Source organism: Xiphophorus couchianus, chromosome 23 (genome assembly GCF_001444195.1).
Source record: "Xiphophorus couchianus chromosome 23, X_couchianus-1.0, whole genome shotgun sequence".
Lineage (NCBI taxonomy): Eukaryota > Metazoa > Chordata > Actinopteri > Cyprinodontiformes > Poeciliidae > Xiphophorus > Xiphophorus couchianus.
The window spans coordinates 212,046-227,859 of NC_040250.1; the positions used below are offsets into that span (position 1 = coordinate 212,046).

Below are 15,814 nucleotides of genomic sequence, written 5' to 3' on the forward strand. Positions count from 1 at the left end.
AAATAACTCATCCAAATCTCGGGAAATAATTACTCCTAGGTATTTTAGCTTTTTGGCATCCCACTTAAGTCCATAGGTTTTTCTTATAGATTTACTAGGGGAATAGTTAATTGTCAGAACTTGTGTTTTTGTGATGTTTAGACTATAGCCTGACAGTTGACCGAACTCAGTTAGCGCTGACATAACTTTGGGGAGCGTTGTATTTGGGTTTTGGAGGTATGTGATTATATCATCTGCAAAAAGGCCAATTTTGTGTTCTATATTTGCAAAACTGACACCTTTTATCCCATCATCCTCTCTAATGGCCTGTGCCAAGGGTTCAATGAATATTGCAAAAAGCGATGGACTTAGACAACATCCCTGGCGGGTTCCTCTGTGTAATTGGAAGCTATTTGTAAGGTGCCCATTGATTTTTACCCTGGCCCGTGGTTCATCATAAAGTGACCTCAAACAACTAATAAACTGATTATTAAAGCCCAGACGCTCTAGTACCTTATATAAAAAAGTCCAGTTGACCCGATCAAAGGCCTTTTCTGCATCAAGGCTAACTAATGCGACGCTGAGGCCCTGCTTTTTGGCTTGATCTAATATATGTAATGTTCGTCTTATGCTGTCCTGAGTTTGTCGGCCTTTGATGAATCCCGTCTGGTCTTCATCTATTAGATCTGACAAGTAATACTCCAATCTCCGAGAGATTATTGATGTAAAGATTTTATAATCGACATTCAGAATTGAGATTGGGCGATATGATTCGCAGTATTGAACATTTTTTTCCTTCTTTAGGGAGGACAGATATTATAGCCTCTCTCCAAGATGGTGGGATCTCAGCTCTGTTCAAAGTCCAATTCAAAGACTCAAGCAGGACAGGGGAAAGCTCCTTCCTGAACATCTTGTACCATTCATTTGGAAACCCATCACTACCTGGGCACTTATTACTTTTCAAATGTCCAATAACTGTATCTAATTCTTTCTGGGTAATGGGAGCAGATAAGGCTTCGTTTTGGATTAATCCAAGCGAAGGTAGGTCCAAATCTGCCAGATAATTGTCAATAGCAGTTACGTTAACTGGTTCTGGAGTAGAGTATAATGTTTTAAAATAATTTTCAAAGGTCTTGTGTATTTTATCCATGTCATAGGTTAAGTTACCAGTTGAGGATTCTCTAATTTTGGTAATCGAATGCTTCAATTGATGTTTACGAAGTTGCCTAGCTAAGATTCGTGTAGCTTTTGGGCCTGATTCATAAAAAGTTTGTTTGGAGAATCGTAATTTTTCCTCAAGTTCTTTGAGTATCATATCATTTATATTGTTTTTAGTTTCTGTTATTTGTTCTGAAAATTCTCCATTGTTAGTCATTTGCTGTTTTAATTCTAATTCCCTCAATGTTTTTTCCAAATCACCGTATTTTAATCTTTTTATTTTTTTAATATAAGCAGTTCTAGAAATTAGTCTCCCTCTCATTACTGCTTTGACCGTGTCCCAGACTAAGGTGGGATTTACCTGCCCGTTATTATTGTATTTTACACATTCCGTTATTTCTTTTCTAATCTCCTTTGTTGTGGTTTCATTATTAAGGATACCTATATTTAAGCGCCATAATGTTGTTTTAGGCCTATTAGACAAACTGATGGACAAATAGATAATGTTGTGGTCTGAAATATCAGATGTTCCAATTAAGCATTCCTTCACTTTGGATCTATCAATGGTGTTCATCAGAAACAGATCGATCCTGGAGTGAACCCTGTGTGTAGGAGAGTAGTGAGTAAATTCTCTTTCTTTATTATGGAGATCCCTCCAGACATCAAACAAGCCCATCTCCCTGATCAGGATATTTAAATCTTTTGACCTACCAGTTTTTTGTTTCTTATAGCTTGTTGTATCTAGAGCATAATTAAGGATTGTGTTCCAATCTCCAGCGCAAACAAGAACTCCTTCACTAAATGAGATAATGGTGTCAAAGAACGTTTTTAAGAAAGTCCTGTCGCTCTCTGGCGGTACATAAATATTAACAATCGTGACCACAACATTATCAACTCTCCCCTTTATAATAACAAATCTGCCCTCTTTGTCGCTCTTCTCAGATATCAATTCACAGTTCAGTGAGTTAGAAATTAGGGTGACTACCCCCCTCTTTCTACTATTTCTACAAGAGCTATAAAACGTGTTTGAGTAACCAAATGACTTAAACTTATCATGTTCTTGTTTAGACATATGTGTCTCTTGTAAAAGAGCGATTTGTATCCCATCTTTTTTCAATTTAGCTAAAACCCTTTTTCTTTTTACTGGACTACTCAATCCGTTTACATTTAAGGAAGCGATTTTTAAATTATACGACATTAATATACAAAGAAAATTACCTTGACTGATTTGGCCCCTGAACCCAGAACACGAACAGTAATAAAACAAAACAATATCAAACTGACTTCCAAGATGAGAAGAAGCTCCCTCTTCTCACTCTTGACCCCGTTGGCAAGTCGAGGGTTAAACCTCTCAAACTGAGAGGGCCCGAAAAGGACAGTAGAAGCGCCTTTAGGAAAAAACACGTCCATCCTATCAGTCCAAAGTAGAAAAAGAAAAACAGTGTCCTCTCCCACGAAATAGTAAATCAGAGCCCAGTCAAAATAATGTTGCGTTAAGTCATGTTATTCTGCCTATTTTCACTCGGAAATGCTCCGCTGGAAGTTCTGCAGCTTATTCTTCCTCTCAGTGCCGCCGCAGCACCGCTGTTATTCGCCGGCCGCCAGCCCAGCAGCTCCCGAAGACTCGACTCCGCTCTGGAACCACCGTCGGCCGCCGCCGGTTCCTCCACCTGGATTCCGCGTTTCTTCAGCTCGTTGTAGGCTTCCCGAGCGCTGGAGTATGTGTAGGTTCCTGATTCCCAGTGGATCCTTATGTTGGTAAACGGTGTTTGAAAGCGTATGCCTTTTACCTTCAGCGCTTTCTTGATAGCGATATATTCTCTGCGCTTCTTCACTATCTCAGGTGCATAATCGTGATCGAAGTGAATATTTGAAGAGCCCACCTGGATCTTGCCTTTTTTCCACACTTCTCTTAAGATCTTTTCTTTTGTGGAAAATTCCAGAAAGTTGACAATAATAGCCCTCGGTGGTGAGTCCGGTGGGGGTTTACTTGCCAGAGTGCGATGTGCGCGTTGTATTTTCAAGTCAAGGTCCTCCGGTAGTTGTAGCTGGTTTCTCAAAAGCGTCTCAATATACTGTGTAGTGGAGTTCCCCTCCTGACCTTCTGGCACCCCAATGACACGTACGTTGTTTCTTCTGGAACGGGACTCTAAATCAAGCACTTTAAGCTGCGTTTTCCTCTGTTGTTCGATGTAGAAGCACAAGGCCTCAGTTGCCTCCTTCGCCCAGTTCTCCACCTGATGAACGCGGGCCTCCGCCTCGTCAACCCGCTCTGCCAGGCCTTGAACCTCAGTGGCAATACTGTCCAGCTTACCGTTGATTTCATGTCCCAAATGGTCAATGTTTTGTTGAAGCTTTGCGTTATCCCCCTTCAGGACAGTCTTCAGGTCGCCTATGGCCTTAAGTATTCCTTCCGAGTCCATGTCCGTTCCAGTGCTCTCAGCTCCGGAACTAGCCACGTTGTCGCTAGCTTGCTTCAGACGTGTGCTAGCTTTAGCACCCGGGGCACATTTATCCTGAGCTTTCAGCATCTTTATCGATTCTTTTGACTCGACGTGTTTCTCCTCCCGTTCAATAGTTATTTTGTCGAAACAGTGAGCTGATTAACGAGTTTTGAACGGGATTTTCTTTTAGTAAGGTGGGAGAGAGGCTGTGACGCGTCGCGATTTATTATTTTTTAAAGTATTTATTGCCTGTTTCACTTCCTCTGTTGTGATTGCTGCTGTCAGTGTCTCATTTTGTAGTTTGCCAATTGTTGGTAAATCTAATGCATTTAAAAAGGTTCTCATTTACTCCTCATGTGCAAATTCAGGTTGTGTATACAGTTTCTCATAATATTCTCGAAAAATGCCCTTTATTTCCTCTGGATTATCTGCTAGTTCACCTGTGTGGGGGTTTCTAATTGGGGCCTGCCCATAGCAATGCATAAGGAGAGCAGGAACTGCCTCCATGCATTGCATGGCAGGCACCTATTGTTCTACACCCAATAGAATGTCTCTTTATTTATTGGGGCCTGCCCATAGCAATGCATAGGGATGTAATCCCTATGCATTGCATGGCAGGCACCTATTGTTCTACACCTCAAAATAACTGCCGCTTCCTACTACCGTTAATGCGGCTCGTACCGCTGCATGCCCCCTCACAATATATATATCAAAACGTGAGGCTCAATCCCGTGAGGGGAGCTATTACTTTTGTTGGCATTTCGAGTAACTGTGGCGACATAATTAACAAAAAACGAGCCAAATTTAACTCAAAACAAAAGTCTAACTGACACAAAACAGTGTCAGTTAGACTCAAAATAGACATAGAATTTAGTCTGCCTCTCTGAACTGCTCTTTAGAACTACAATGACTGAAGGTTAGAACTACAACATGGCGGACACTCAGTGCCTACAAAAGAGGTCTGAGCTGAATGTCAGAACTACAAACATGGTGGAACTGTCAGTTACTACAGAGGAGGACTGAGCTGGCCTTTAGAACTACTTGTGTTTTGGGCTTTTTATAACTGATTTTACCCAACCATTGTTACACATGGGATTAGTGTGGCAATTTAAAATGAAGCTTACTGAAAATTTCAAAATAAAAGCCTTGAATATTTTTACATCAGATAATTGCTCTTTTTGGCTTTATGTGACTTTTTTATCCAAAGCACTGTTACACATGGGATTAGTGTGGCAATTTAAAATTAAGCTTAACAAAAATTTCAAAATAAAAGCCTTGACAATTTTTACATCAGATAATTGCTCTTTAGAGCATTATATAACTGATCTAACCCAGCAATTGTTACACATGGGATTAGTTTGGCACTTTGAAATGAAGCTTAACAAAAATTTCAAAATAAAACCCTTGAGAAATTTTACATTAGTTAATTGCTCTTTTGAGCAATAAATAACTGATTTAACCCAATGACTATTAGACATGGGATTAGTTTGGACCTTTGAAATTAAGCTTAACAAAAATTTCAAAATAAAAGCCTCATCATGCCCCTGAGGTTAGTGCACCGCCGCAGGCGGTGCAATAATATTATTCTGCATTATCTTTTTCTCTGAGGTTATGGAACTGCCTTGCGCAGCAAGGCAGTTCATTAGCATTAGCATTTTAGCTTATATAAGCTATTAGCTATTTATTTGACTTATTAGCCATGTCTAGTATTCTGAATGGAGTAAGTCCATTATAGAAAATATCCTAGTGATGTCCCACATGCTAGTGACAGCAATCACGCTAACATTAGCATTTTTGCTAATTTTAGCTGATACACTTACTTTATCATACTGAATGGTGCAAGTCCATGTTAGTAAACATTCTTGTCAATCTCCACATGCTATTGATTACGTTGCAGCTTTCTTTAGCATCGATGCTAATTTGTAGCATCAGAACGCTGGGTCCAAACTGACGGGCACACTTTGGCAGGCCCCGGTTAAATTTCTTCAGGAATTTTCTAGTTTTATATATTGCATTAAGTATTTGTTGTTTGCGTATTCGTTTAGTTAACAGTTTAGTTGCCCTTGAACCTGCTTCATAGTAATTCTGCTTCCTTTTTTCCATCTCTCCTAGTAATATGTCATTTATTTTGGTTTTAACTGCCTTGGTTTCTTGGTAAACCTTTGACTCTTTTGTTTCCTGATATTCCTGCTCTAATTCCCAAAGTCTCTCCATATTTGCCCTGTATGTCTGTAGCTTAATTCTTTTATTATGCGCAGTTTCAGCTATTAACTTTCTCCTGATGACTGCCTTCATGGCATCCCATAGTATTGTTGGGTCTACAGGTCCGTTATTATTTTCTTCAATATATTGTTTTATTTCGTTTTTATTTTTCCTCTCCGTTGTTCACTATTCAATATTCCCACATTCAGTCTCCATATTGTATTTCTTTTCCTGTTACTTAGACATATCTTTAAATAAATTGGATTATGGTCAGAAACATCCTGATTCCTTCACTCTCTGTTTGTTAAAAAATAATCTATTCTTCAATGTTCTCCATGATCAGCTGAATAATGCGTAAAATCTTTTCCTAATGGATGTAGGCTTCTCCATACATCTGTCATTCCCATCTCTTCTAATGAGACATTTATACATTTTGCTAAATGCATTTTAGTTTTTTTCTGAATCATAGTTGTGTCCATACTGTGATTCAGAACTACATTTAAATCGCCTCCATAAATTAGAATCCCTTCTGTTTCTATCGCTATGAAATCAAACAGGTTCTTGAAAAGGTGTTTGTTTCTCTCCGGGGTGCGTATATATTTACCAAGGTTATTAATTCATTTTCCATTCTACCTTTTAATATTATGTATCTTCCTTCTTTATATTTTAATTCCTTTTTGTAATCAAATTGTATTGTGTTCGAAATTAATATTGCAACACCTCTTCTACGCCCCTCTTTATATGAACTGTGGTATAAATTCCTGTAGCCATACTTTTTGAATTTTTCATGCTCTGTTTTGGATAAATGAGTCTCTTGTAAGAATATAATTTGTGCCTTTTTCAGGTTTGTCATCACCCTTTCTTTTTCACTCAATGCATTCAAACCATTCACATTCAGCGACGTTATCTTGATATCAGTCATAACTATGATTTACTATTCCCTTTAATATGCTCCCAAGCAACTCATAACAGAACCAACATGAACTTTTGCTAACTAAACATAAACCAAAAATCCGACGGACTTTCAAACATGGGGAATCCTTCTTCCCCGAGTCCCAGTTGGTGGGTGGAGAGGAGATCCTCACCTCTACTGAGGGCCCCTCCCTAGATCTAGTCCTAGTCCCTAGATCTAGTCCTAGTCCCATCCTGTGGGGTACCACTCCATCTAGACATGTCCAACTTAAATATCTTACCCTCTCCCAGTTGGTTTTAATTTTATCCTCTTTTTGCGCAGAGTCAACTTCTTCTGAAAGCAAAACATTCTAAGATTTCCACTGGAAGCTTTGTAGTTTTTCTCTCACTCGCTGCCATACCGCGGCTCCTCCAGGCTCAGCCACCATGTAGCCTCAGTGTAACCCCAGTTTAGACCCAGTTTAGCCTCAGTGTAGCCTCAGTGTAGCCCCAGTTTAGCCCCAGTGTAGCCTCAGTGTAGCCCCAGTTTAGCCCCAGTGTAGCCTCAGTGTAGCCTCAGTTTAGCCTCAGTGTAGCCCCAGTTTAGCCACAGTGTAGCCCCAGTTTAGCCTCAGTTTAGCCCCAGTGTAGCCTCAGTGTAGCCCCAGTTTAGCCACAGTGTAGCCCCAGTTTAGCCTCAGTTTAGCCCCAGTGTAGCCTCAGTGTAGCCTCAGTTTAGCCTCAGTGTAGCCCCAGTTTAGCCCCAGTGTAGCCTCAGTGTAGCCCCAGTTTAGCCTCAGTTTAGCCCCAGTTTAGCCCCAGTGTAGCCCCAGTGTAGCCCCAGTGTAGCCCCAGTGTAGCCTCAGTGTAGCCTCAGTTTAGCCCCAGTGTAGCCTCAGTGTAGCCCCAGTTTAGCCCCAGTTTAGCCTCTTTCCTTCAGATCCTGTCTGTCTTCGTTCCGTTCTCCCAATGAATCTGAATTTTAGCGAGTGGTGTCTGGAAACACATTCCTTTCTCCTTCAATATTTTTTAATATGCCTTTCTTTTCTGGACAATATCGGTCGGGTAGTCGTGGTCAGAGTAGATTTGTTTACCTGGATCTTTTTCTGCCAGGCTTTCTTCAAGATCGTTTCTTTGGTCTCAAATTGTAGAAAGTTAAGCAGGACTGACCTCGGTGCTGCATTTGGGTTCGGTTTTGGGGTGAGGGCTCGGTGGGCTCGGTGAACCTGGAGATCGATCCCCTCCGGGGGTTCGAGTTCCTTCTTAAAAAGTTGTTCCAGAAATGGAGCTCCCTTCTACGTCTTCTGGCAAGCCGAAGATTCGGATATTGTTCCTCCTTGATCTCCCTTCCAGATCGGTTATTTTGTCCTGCCCCTGTTCCACCATCTTTGTTAGCACCTTGTTAGCATCCACCTTCCACTCCTCCACCTCCGCTATGCGTGTCTGTGCCTGTAGCTCCCGGTCATTCTCGGACAGCCTACGGTCTATTTCTTGTCAAAGATCCATTATTTCTTCCTTCAGCTCGTCCTTGAATGCGACCAGCTCCCGGCACAGCTCTTGTTTTAGGGCTTTAATATCATCTCCAATATTTGCGAGCCCATTTTGCAGCTATAGTCTCGGTGCTATCTGTTCTTCCATTTCCTCTGCTGGGGCTTTTTCGTGCTCGCTAGCTTCGTGTTCGGAGATTTTTTCCGTTCTGTTTTACTTTTTATAGTTTTTCTGGCTTCTTTTCTTGCTTATCCCTCTCATTTATCTATTACGGATTCCTGTAGGGGACATGGGGAGTTTTTTCCTTTTGCGTTCCCTCGCAATAATCTACTGGTCAGTTATGCAGCATAATTGAATCCTGTAGCCTTTCTTACGGTGGGCGCCGTACTTTATGCTTTAATATAAGGTTATGTGAGGTTTTTCCATGAATGTTAGAATCTTTTTGTGAAATATCTGAAGTTTTATATCTTTCTTTAGGATAGAAAGGCGCCACAAACCTACGATATAAACAGAAACTTTCCGTAAGTAGGAAAGAAATAAAAACACATCCTAATTTGGACTATTTCTGAGTTATTATCGCGGGTAATAAATCATCTGACAGGTTTGATTGTGTCTCTGTTGTTCTAGTCTGAATGGTTTAAAGAGCTGCTTTCAGTTCCATCTTAGCCTTAACAGACATAAACATGCAGGAAAAAATAAATCGATTTTCAATCAGTGTTTTTGCACCAAACAGTTTTTACTGTTAACAAGTTTTTATTATTAAAACCATGACAAACTAATGATGGTAAAGGGCAGCACTGGGTTAACTTGGGGAATCTAACCTGTCCGTTTATCAATCAAGTCCAGATCATTTCTTTGTTCTGTCACAATTATCGATTTATTCCATTTTGATTATTATGCTCCAAACTTTGCAAGGACTGACCGCCCCACTGACAGCTTCCTAAAACACACTAAGCCAGTATCCTTCCCATTCATACCTGGTGACGTCACGTCGACACACCTAAGTGTCAAAGCCTCCTGCTGCTGTCATATCAATAATGACTTATTTCATTCATATGGCTCTTAAAGAGCCTCAGTGAAAACTTGTCTATTATTATTAACTGTTTGGTGCAAAACACTGATTGAAAATCGATTTATTTTTTCCTGCATGTTTATGTCTGTTAAGGCTAAGATGGAACTGAAAGCAGCTCTTTAAACCATTCAGACTAGAACAACAGAGACACAATCAAACCTGTCAGATGATTTATTACCCGCTATAATAACTCAGAAATAGTCCAAATTATAATGTGTTTTTATTTCTTTCCTACTTACGGAAAGTTTCTGTTTATATCGTAGGTTTGTGGCGCCTTTCTATCCTAAAGAAAGATATAAAACTAAAGATATTTCACAAAAAGATTCTAACATTCATGGAAAAACCTCACATAACCTTATATTAAAGCATAAAGTACGGCGCCCACCGTAAGAAAGGCTACAGGATTCAATTATGCTGCATAACTGACCAGTAGATTATTGCGAGGGAACGCAAAAGGAAAAAACTCCCCATGTCCCCTACAGGGATCCGTAATCTATCGAGTTCCAATTTTGTTGTGGGTATTTTTTACCCGACTCTGGAGAGCTAGCTGACTATGCTAATGTTCCCTCCGCCATCTTGCCAAGATTCATATTACAACATTTTTTACATTTTCTTGTTTTTTTTCTAGAAAATTTCAAAGGTTTTCGGCAGAAATGTACCGTACTCCTTTTTATATCTAAAGAAGAAAATATAAAAAAGGAGTATACTTCTGCCAAAAAGCTTAGACATTTTCTAGAAAAAACATTTTCTTGAAAAAAACATGAAAATGTTTTGAGTTTCAAAAGTCAAAAATGTTCCATCCATCCACCCATTTTCTGTTCACCCTGGTCCCTGACGGGGTCTGGAGGGTTGCTGGTGCCTCTCCAGGCGGGGTCACCCTGGACAGGTCGCCAGTCTGTCGCAGGGCATCAAAAATGTTCAACTTTTCAAATTGAAATGTTCATGTTTTTTCTAGAAGTGTACAATTGTTGGTCAGAAATCTCCTGCTTTCCGTGAGCCTTTAATGCTCCTCTTGTTGCCGTTTGATCGTTTCCATGAACTTCTGGCCTGTTCAGATGTTTTTATGTGCAGGTTTGCGTACAAATGATGGATAAATCTCCTTGCGATTGTCACATTATGGTAGGGTGACCAGACCTCCTCTTTTTCCCGGACATGTCCTACTTTTCAGACCTAAAAAGATGTCCGGGGGGAATTTAAAAATCGTCCGGGAAAGTGGTCAACTGCCTCAAAACACATTACATAGTTTACAATGCATTGTAGGGCACTGCGCACGGCGCCGCGTCAGTGCGGGCAGCCCTGTTCTTAATCAGAAGATGGCTGTCGGTACGCCAACAACATGCGAAGGCGCAAATGTATGTAGTTTTCCCGCTTTTAGACTTTGTGTCCACCCCCCCACGCCCCCCCTAACCCACCCCAGGTTCTTCTGGCTTTCCCAGCACCCGCCCCCCCTAAGGTGTTCTGGTGTCCCCCCCCCCTCTACAAGTTGTCCGGGTTTTCCCAAAGTAAAATATGGTCACCCTACATTATGGTATAATCAGAATTTATGTTTTTGATGGTAAACCATGGATTTGGTTTTCAAATAGAACAAGGTCAGCTTGGTAAACCAATCAATGAGCCCTGGGGTCAAAGGTTAAAGCCCTGTAGCAGCAGGATCCTCTACTCATGCTGGGACTGGTGGCTGTGCAGTGGGGAGCCAGAATCTAGTTTCTCTATTTCTGCATGGGGCTCGCAGATCGGCCCAGCCGATGGTCTGTGAACTCCGGTTCGGTTCTGGTTCTGGGCGTTTGGTGCAGCCGGACCTCCAGCGGCTCTGATGTCAAACGGTTTTGTGTTGGCTGCATCCTGATGGTTCTGGTGTCGCTTTGTGGCCAGACCTCGGGTTGCCTGAATCCAGGATTCATAGAACCATATTTACATACGTAGCTGTAGTTCGTCACTGACCACCAGAGGGCGGTGGTGAGTGTCTGCAGACAGTGAGCTGTGTGTGTGTGTTGTCAGGTTCGGGGACGGCTACACCATCATCCTGCGGGTGGCGGGGCCCGACCCGGACCTGCGTCCCGTCATGAAGTTCATCGAGAGCGAGCTGAGCGGCAGCACGCTGAAGGAGAAGCATCGCAACATGCTGCAGTACCAGCTGCCCTCCTCGCTCTCCTCGCTCGCCCACATCTTCTCCACCTTCGCCAACAACAAGGACGCGCTGCGGATCGAGGATTACTCCGTCACCCAGACCACCTTGGACCAGGTGAGGGTCGGCACACCTGGACAGGTAAACCTGGACTGGAAGTTGACGGGGCTGATGGGAAATGTGTTTTTGTGCTCTCAGGTGTTTGTGAACTTTGCGAAGGACCAGAGTGACGACTACCTGTCCAAAGACGTTTCGGTGAGACGGAAGGAAGTGATCGTCGACGTGCTGGTGCCGAGCTCCACCTGCGGCGGTGCAGAGGGCGAGAGCGTCATGTGACACCGGGAGGCGGGACTTCACCTGGACTCGACCTGCAGCGGAGGACACACCCCCTCCTCACCTGCGCACTGATTCACACGGCGGTAGGCGGAGCCTCCTGCCGCCCGTCAATGCAGTGATTCGCTGAACACTTGAACCCGATGAAGAATCCCAATCATTTCAAACTGATCACTTTTTATCCACTTTGATTCCGTTCTTAGTGTCCAACTTTATTTATATTTGTAGCTGGAACAGAATCATTTATTCTGATGTTTTATTTTGGCGGGATCCATGCTCTTTCCTGTCTTAGCAGCCAATCAGAAACCTGATTATTTTATTTTTTTAAGTGTTTTTATAAAGATGATGGGATGGAAGCAGCCAAATACCTCATCAGACCTGGAAGCTGTAGGACTGATCTGCGATCTGATTGGTCGCCTGACTGCAGCACTTTGTGTTCCAGACTTAAGTCTGTTTGCACTGGTTCTGATCCGGTTCTGATCCGATCAGCATGTTGTGCTGTTGATGGAAAAAGAGCTGTTACAGCCCAACTAGCAGAATAAACCTCCTGAAACCTCCACGCCGCCTCCGTCTGCTGTTCAACACACACACACACACACACACACACTTCACCTGAAGCCGTTCTGGTTCTGATCCAAACTCAGAAATCCGTCCCCTTCCTTCCAGGTTCTGTTTATTCCAGATTGAACAGAAATCTTCTGAAGATGACTGCCTCTCGTTTCATTAACAGTAAAATCTTCAGTTTCTGATTCAGTCACATTTTATCACATTAAACTTTTCTGAACATCCGACTCATGATTGGCTAAAAGGTTAAAACATGGCTGTCATCCTGAAATCAAAGTGGCTGATGGGAAACATGGAAAACTTAAAATTCTGTTAAAGATGTGGATTTTTTTTACGCATTTCAGATTCCATATAAAATGATTTTCAGTTGTTACTTTTAGACGATAAAATGAATAATGGAGCTGCAGCTAATCGTTAGCCCTGCATCGTCATAGAAACCGTAAAGAAGAGTTTATTGCAGAAAATATTTCCAACAGTCAGTTTGTTGTTGAGCAGCATTCGGATCAGAACCCCAGCAGAACTTTGGGGTCACAGTGGCCGGCTCCTGTGATTGGTCCGTCCAGGCCAGGAGGCGGAGCATAGGTCAGGCCTGAATGAGAAGATGTGTTGCCATGGAGACGGCAGGAAGTTACTTCATGGGGGAGAACGTACAGGGGAACATGAGCTGGTTTCTCTGAGAGTCCAGGTGGGCGACGCTGTTCCTGACTGAGAGACGGCAGGTAGCAGTTAGCCAGCGCTCACCTGAGTGATGTCACAGAGAGGGGGTGGAGTCTTACCTGCTGCAACCACTCTGGCGTCAGTGTGAGCCTTGTGTCGACATTCGGCTCGATGGTCGGCGCTCTCGAACCACCAGAGGGCGTGAACTGGGACACCAGGAGATCCAGTTAGAGACGCAACGCCTAGAGCATCCGGAGGAACAAACATCTAGTAAGGTTCTCATGGAACCCGGCTGCGGTTCTGGTACCTCGGTTCAGCAGTCCGAACTCGCTGTGGAACGCCCCCAGCAGCTTCCCGTACCCCGGAGCGTCATGAGCCGACATGGCCGCCTGGAAGGCCCCGCCCCAAACCGCAGGGCCCCCAGGACGCATCCGGAAGGTCGCCAACTCAAACACACCTGGAACACAGAACCACCATCAGAACCCAGCAGAACCCAGCGCTCTGTTCCCCTCAACGTTTCAGTTTGTGAATTTGTGATGAAATGTTTTTACAGATTTGTTCTGTCAGATCCTCACTGAGCTGCTGTCTGAAGAAATGCACCAAAGACAACCAATCAGAGCCAGGAGGCGGGGCTTAGTGCTGTCAATCATTCTCATGTACTTGCTCCTAAATGTGTAACTTACTGTTACAGTGAAACTGTTTATCCACCATCATCTGTGGCTATGCTAACTAGCCTTAGCTTTCACAACATGCTATGACAGCTGCGGCGTAGCGGGGGGGACGAGCAGCGCCACACAGAGTATGATGGCAGCACTAAGACCCTCCTCCTGGCTCTGATTGGTTGTTTAGAACCGGTGACCCGGTCAGACCCAGGTGGGGCAGTGGGCGGGGCCTACCTCCCTGCTGGGGGGGGCTCTTCAGGCGGCTCCAGGGCACCAGGTAGGAAACCTCATTGTCCTGCGCCGTCAGCAGCGGTAAGGCCTTACAGATGTACTCTGAGATCCAGGAGGGGTCCTGAGCCAGGGCTGCCCGCACAGCTGCCCGCTGGGAGTAACTGTCTGAGAGGGGGGGGGGGGGTTAGACCCAAACATCTGGAACCAGAACCAGAACCTCCTGATCGGAACGTTTTATCCAGGAATCTAAAAAAGGTCCAACAGGAAGTGTCCTCACCATACTGCCATATATGGAAGACCTTGTTGAGGCCGCCGTACTCCACGGTCCAGTAGCCAATCAGCTGAGAGTGGGCGGTGCGCAGGTGGATCTTCTCATTGGTCAGCTTGAGGAAGACCGAGTTCTGGTCTGGACGGATGCTGTAGGTTCTGAACTCGTAGAAGGTTCTCTGCTCCTGCTGGGGTCCGGTGGCCAGGCAGGCGCTGGGCTGCAGAGAGGGGCCGAGAGGACAGAGGTCTCACTCTGACTAGAAACCCACGGCATCTGAAATAAGTGGAAACTGACTAAACCATAAATAAAATCTGAAAATTAACCTTTTGGTTCAACTGAATTATGTAAAAAATAAACTAAACTGAAGTTCATATTTTGTTGCTCAGCCTATTGGGGCGATACAAAAAGCTCAAGGTCAGGTCAGAACAGTCCAGTGTTTTCTTCTCTAGTTGTTTTGGGTCATTTTTCTGTTGGATGACCTTTGACCTGTGACCCCGGGCAGCCCATTTCTCTCCAAAACGCCTCGATAGTCTGGAGGTTTGATCATTCCCTGAACAGATTCAACACACCCTGATGTAGCAGAGCAGTCCCACAGCATGACTCAGCCTCCTCCATGTTTCACAGTGGGAACAGAACCATCATGGAGCTGATGATGCATCCAAACTTGATGTTTTGGACGGACCTCTGTCAGTCTCAGACCTTATTTAGAAATGGGACCATTGCACTCCGGAAGTGAAGGGGGCGCTATTTCCTATATTATCCACGGTCTCCCGTTTTTATTTTCTTTTGAAATCTGTGATATATTTTCACCTTTAGGAAGGATTTTCACTCTCAGCATTTCACTCTCAGAGGCAGTATCAGGCCCGAAAAGATGCCACTAAGGAGCAGATTTAGAAGTTCACAGAAAGCTACAGAATCTGTTAAAAACTGTGAGCTGCACTGAAGTAAATAAAAGAGAAAAGTTCAAATAAATGCTGAGAGTGAAAATCCTTCCTAAAGGTGAAAATATATCACAGATTTTAAAGAAAATAAAAACGGGAGACCGTGGATAATATAGGAAATAGCGCCCCCTTCACTTCCGGAGTGCAATGGTCCCATTTCTAAATAAGGTCTGAGACTGACAGAGGTCCGTCCCGCCCTTCCTGTTTGCTGCAGAGAGGTCCTTCTCAAACAATCCACAGTGGACCCTTGGCTCCTCCACACACACACACACACACTTTCTCTCTGTTTACAGAACAGCTGAAGGCCATGAGGCGTTCAGGGTCCGCCCTGACCCAATGGTCCCTACCTGGTTCTGACCTTTTTTCTCCGATCAGCCATTGACACAAACAACCGAACCAAACCGAATCGAACGCCCACAACTGCAGATTCTGCTGCCGGTTGTCTGGCTCTGCAGACAACTTGTGACTCATTAAGGTTCTACGGCAGAAAACCTGCGAGTTCGTTTCGTTTCTGTTCTGTTGGTTCTGAACCGACCGTGATTTGGTTCCTACGTGTCTGGTCCAGATGATGCAGGTGAACTCACCTGAGCAGCAGCAGCAGCAGTTCTGAACAGGGCCGCTGAAGGCCTCAAAGAACCGAACAGCTTCAACATTTTGACGGCGCCGAACCTGGAGAACGGTAGCACAGATCCTCTAAATGCAAGAGGTCCCACTCTGAAGGAGGACCCTCTTCATCTGTAGCGATCCTATGAAAACAGGAGGACTCACTCTGAGAACGGTAGTTAGTTTAATCTGCAGT

The 15,814-nt window shown here is 43.8% G+C and overlaps 2 protein-coding genes across 3 annotated transcripts in view; one reads left to right on the forward strand and one right to left on the reverse strand.

The window, feature by feature from the left end:
- The window catches only part of abca1b (ATP-binding cassette, sub-family A (ABC1), member 1B), a 45,933-nt gene extending 33,684 nt beyond the window's left edge, over positions 1-12,249 (forward strand). For both annotated transcript variants that reach the window (XM_028009623.1, XM_028009624.1), the window contains exons 49-50: positions 11,233-11,476; positions 11,558-12,249. In XM_028009623.1, the coding sequence (XP_027865424.1) occupies positions 11,233-11,476; positions 11,558-11,695 (382 nt within the window). In that variant the 3' untranslated portion in view covers positions 11,696-12,249. The remainder of the gene's footprint in view (positions 1-11,232; positions 11,477-11,557) is intronic.
- A 99-nt stretch (positions 12,250-12,348) lies between these two features.
- Positions 12,349-15,777, reverse strand: nipsnap3a (nipsnap homolog 3A (C. elegans)). The gene is made up of 6 exons (XM_028009645.1): positions 15,600-15,777; positions 14,084-14,291; positions 13,810-13,971; positions 13,221-13,370; positions 13,033-13,119; positions 12,349-12,961 (listed from the first exon to the last, which is right to left on the reverse strand). The coding sequence occupies exons 1-6, from the start codon at positions 15,666-15,668 to the stop codon at positions 12,885-12,887; spliced, it is 753 nt and encodes a 250-aa protein (XP_027865446.1). The 5' UTR covers positions 15,669-15,777; the 3' UTR covers positions 12,349-12,884.
- Positions 15,778-15,814: the final 37 nt, after the last annotated feature.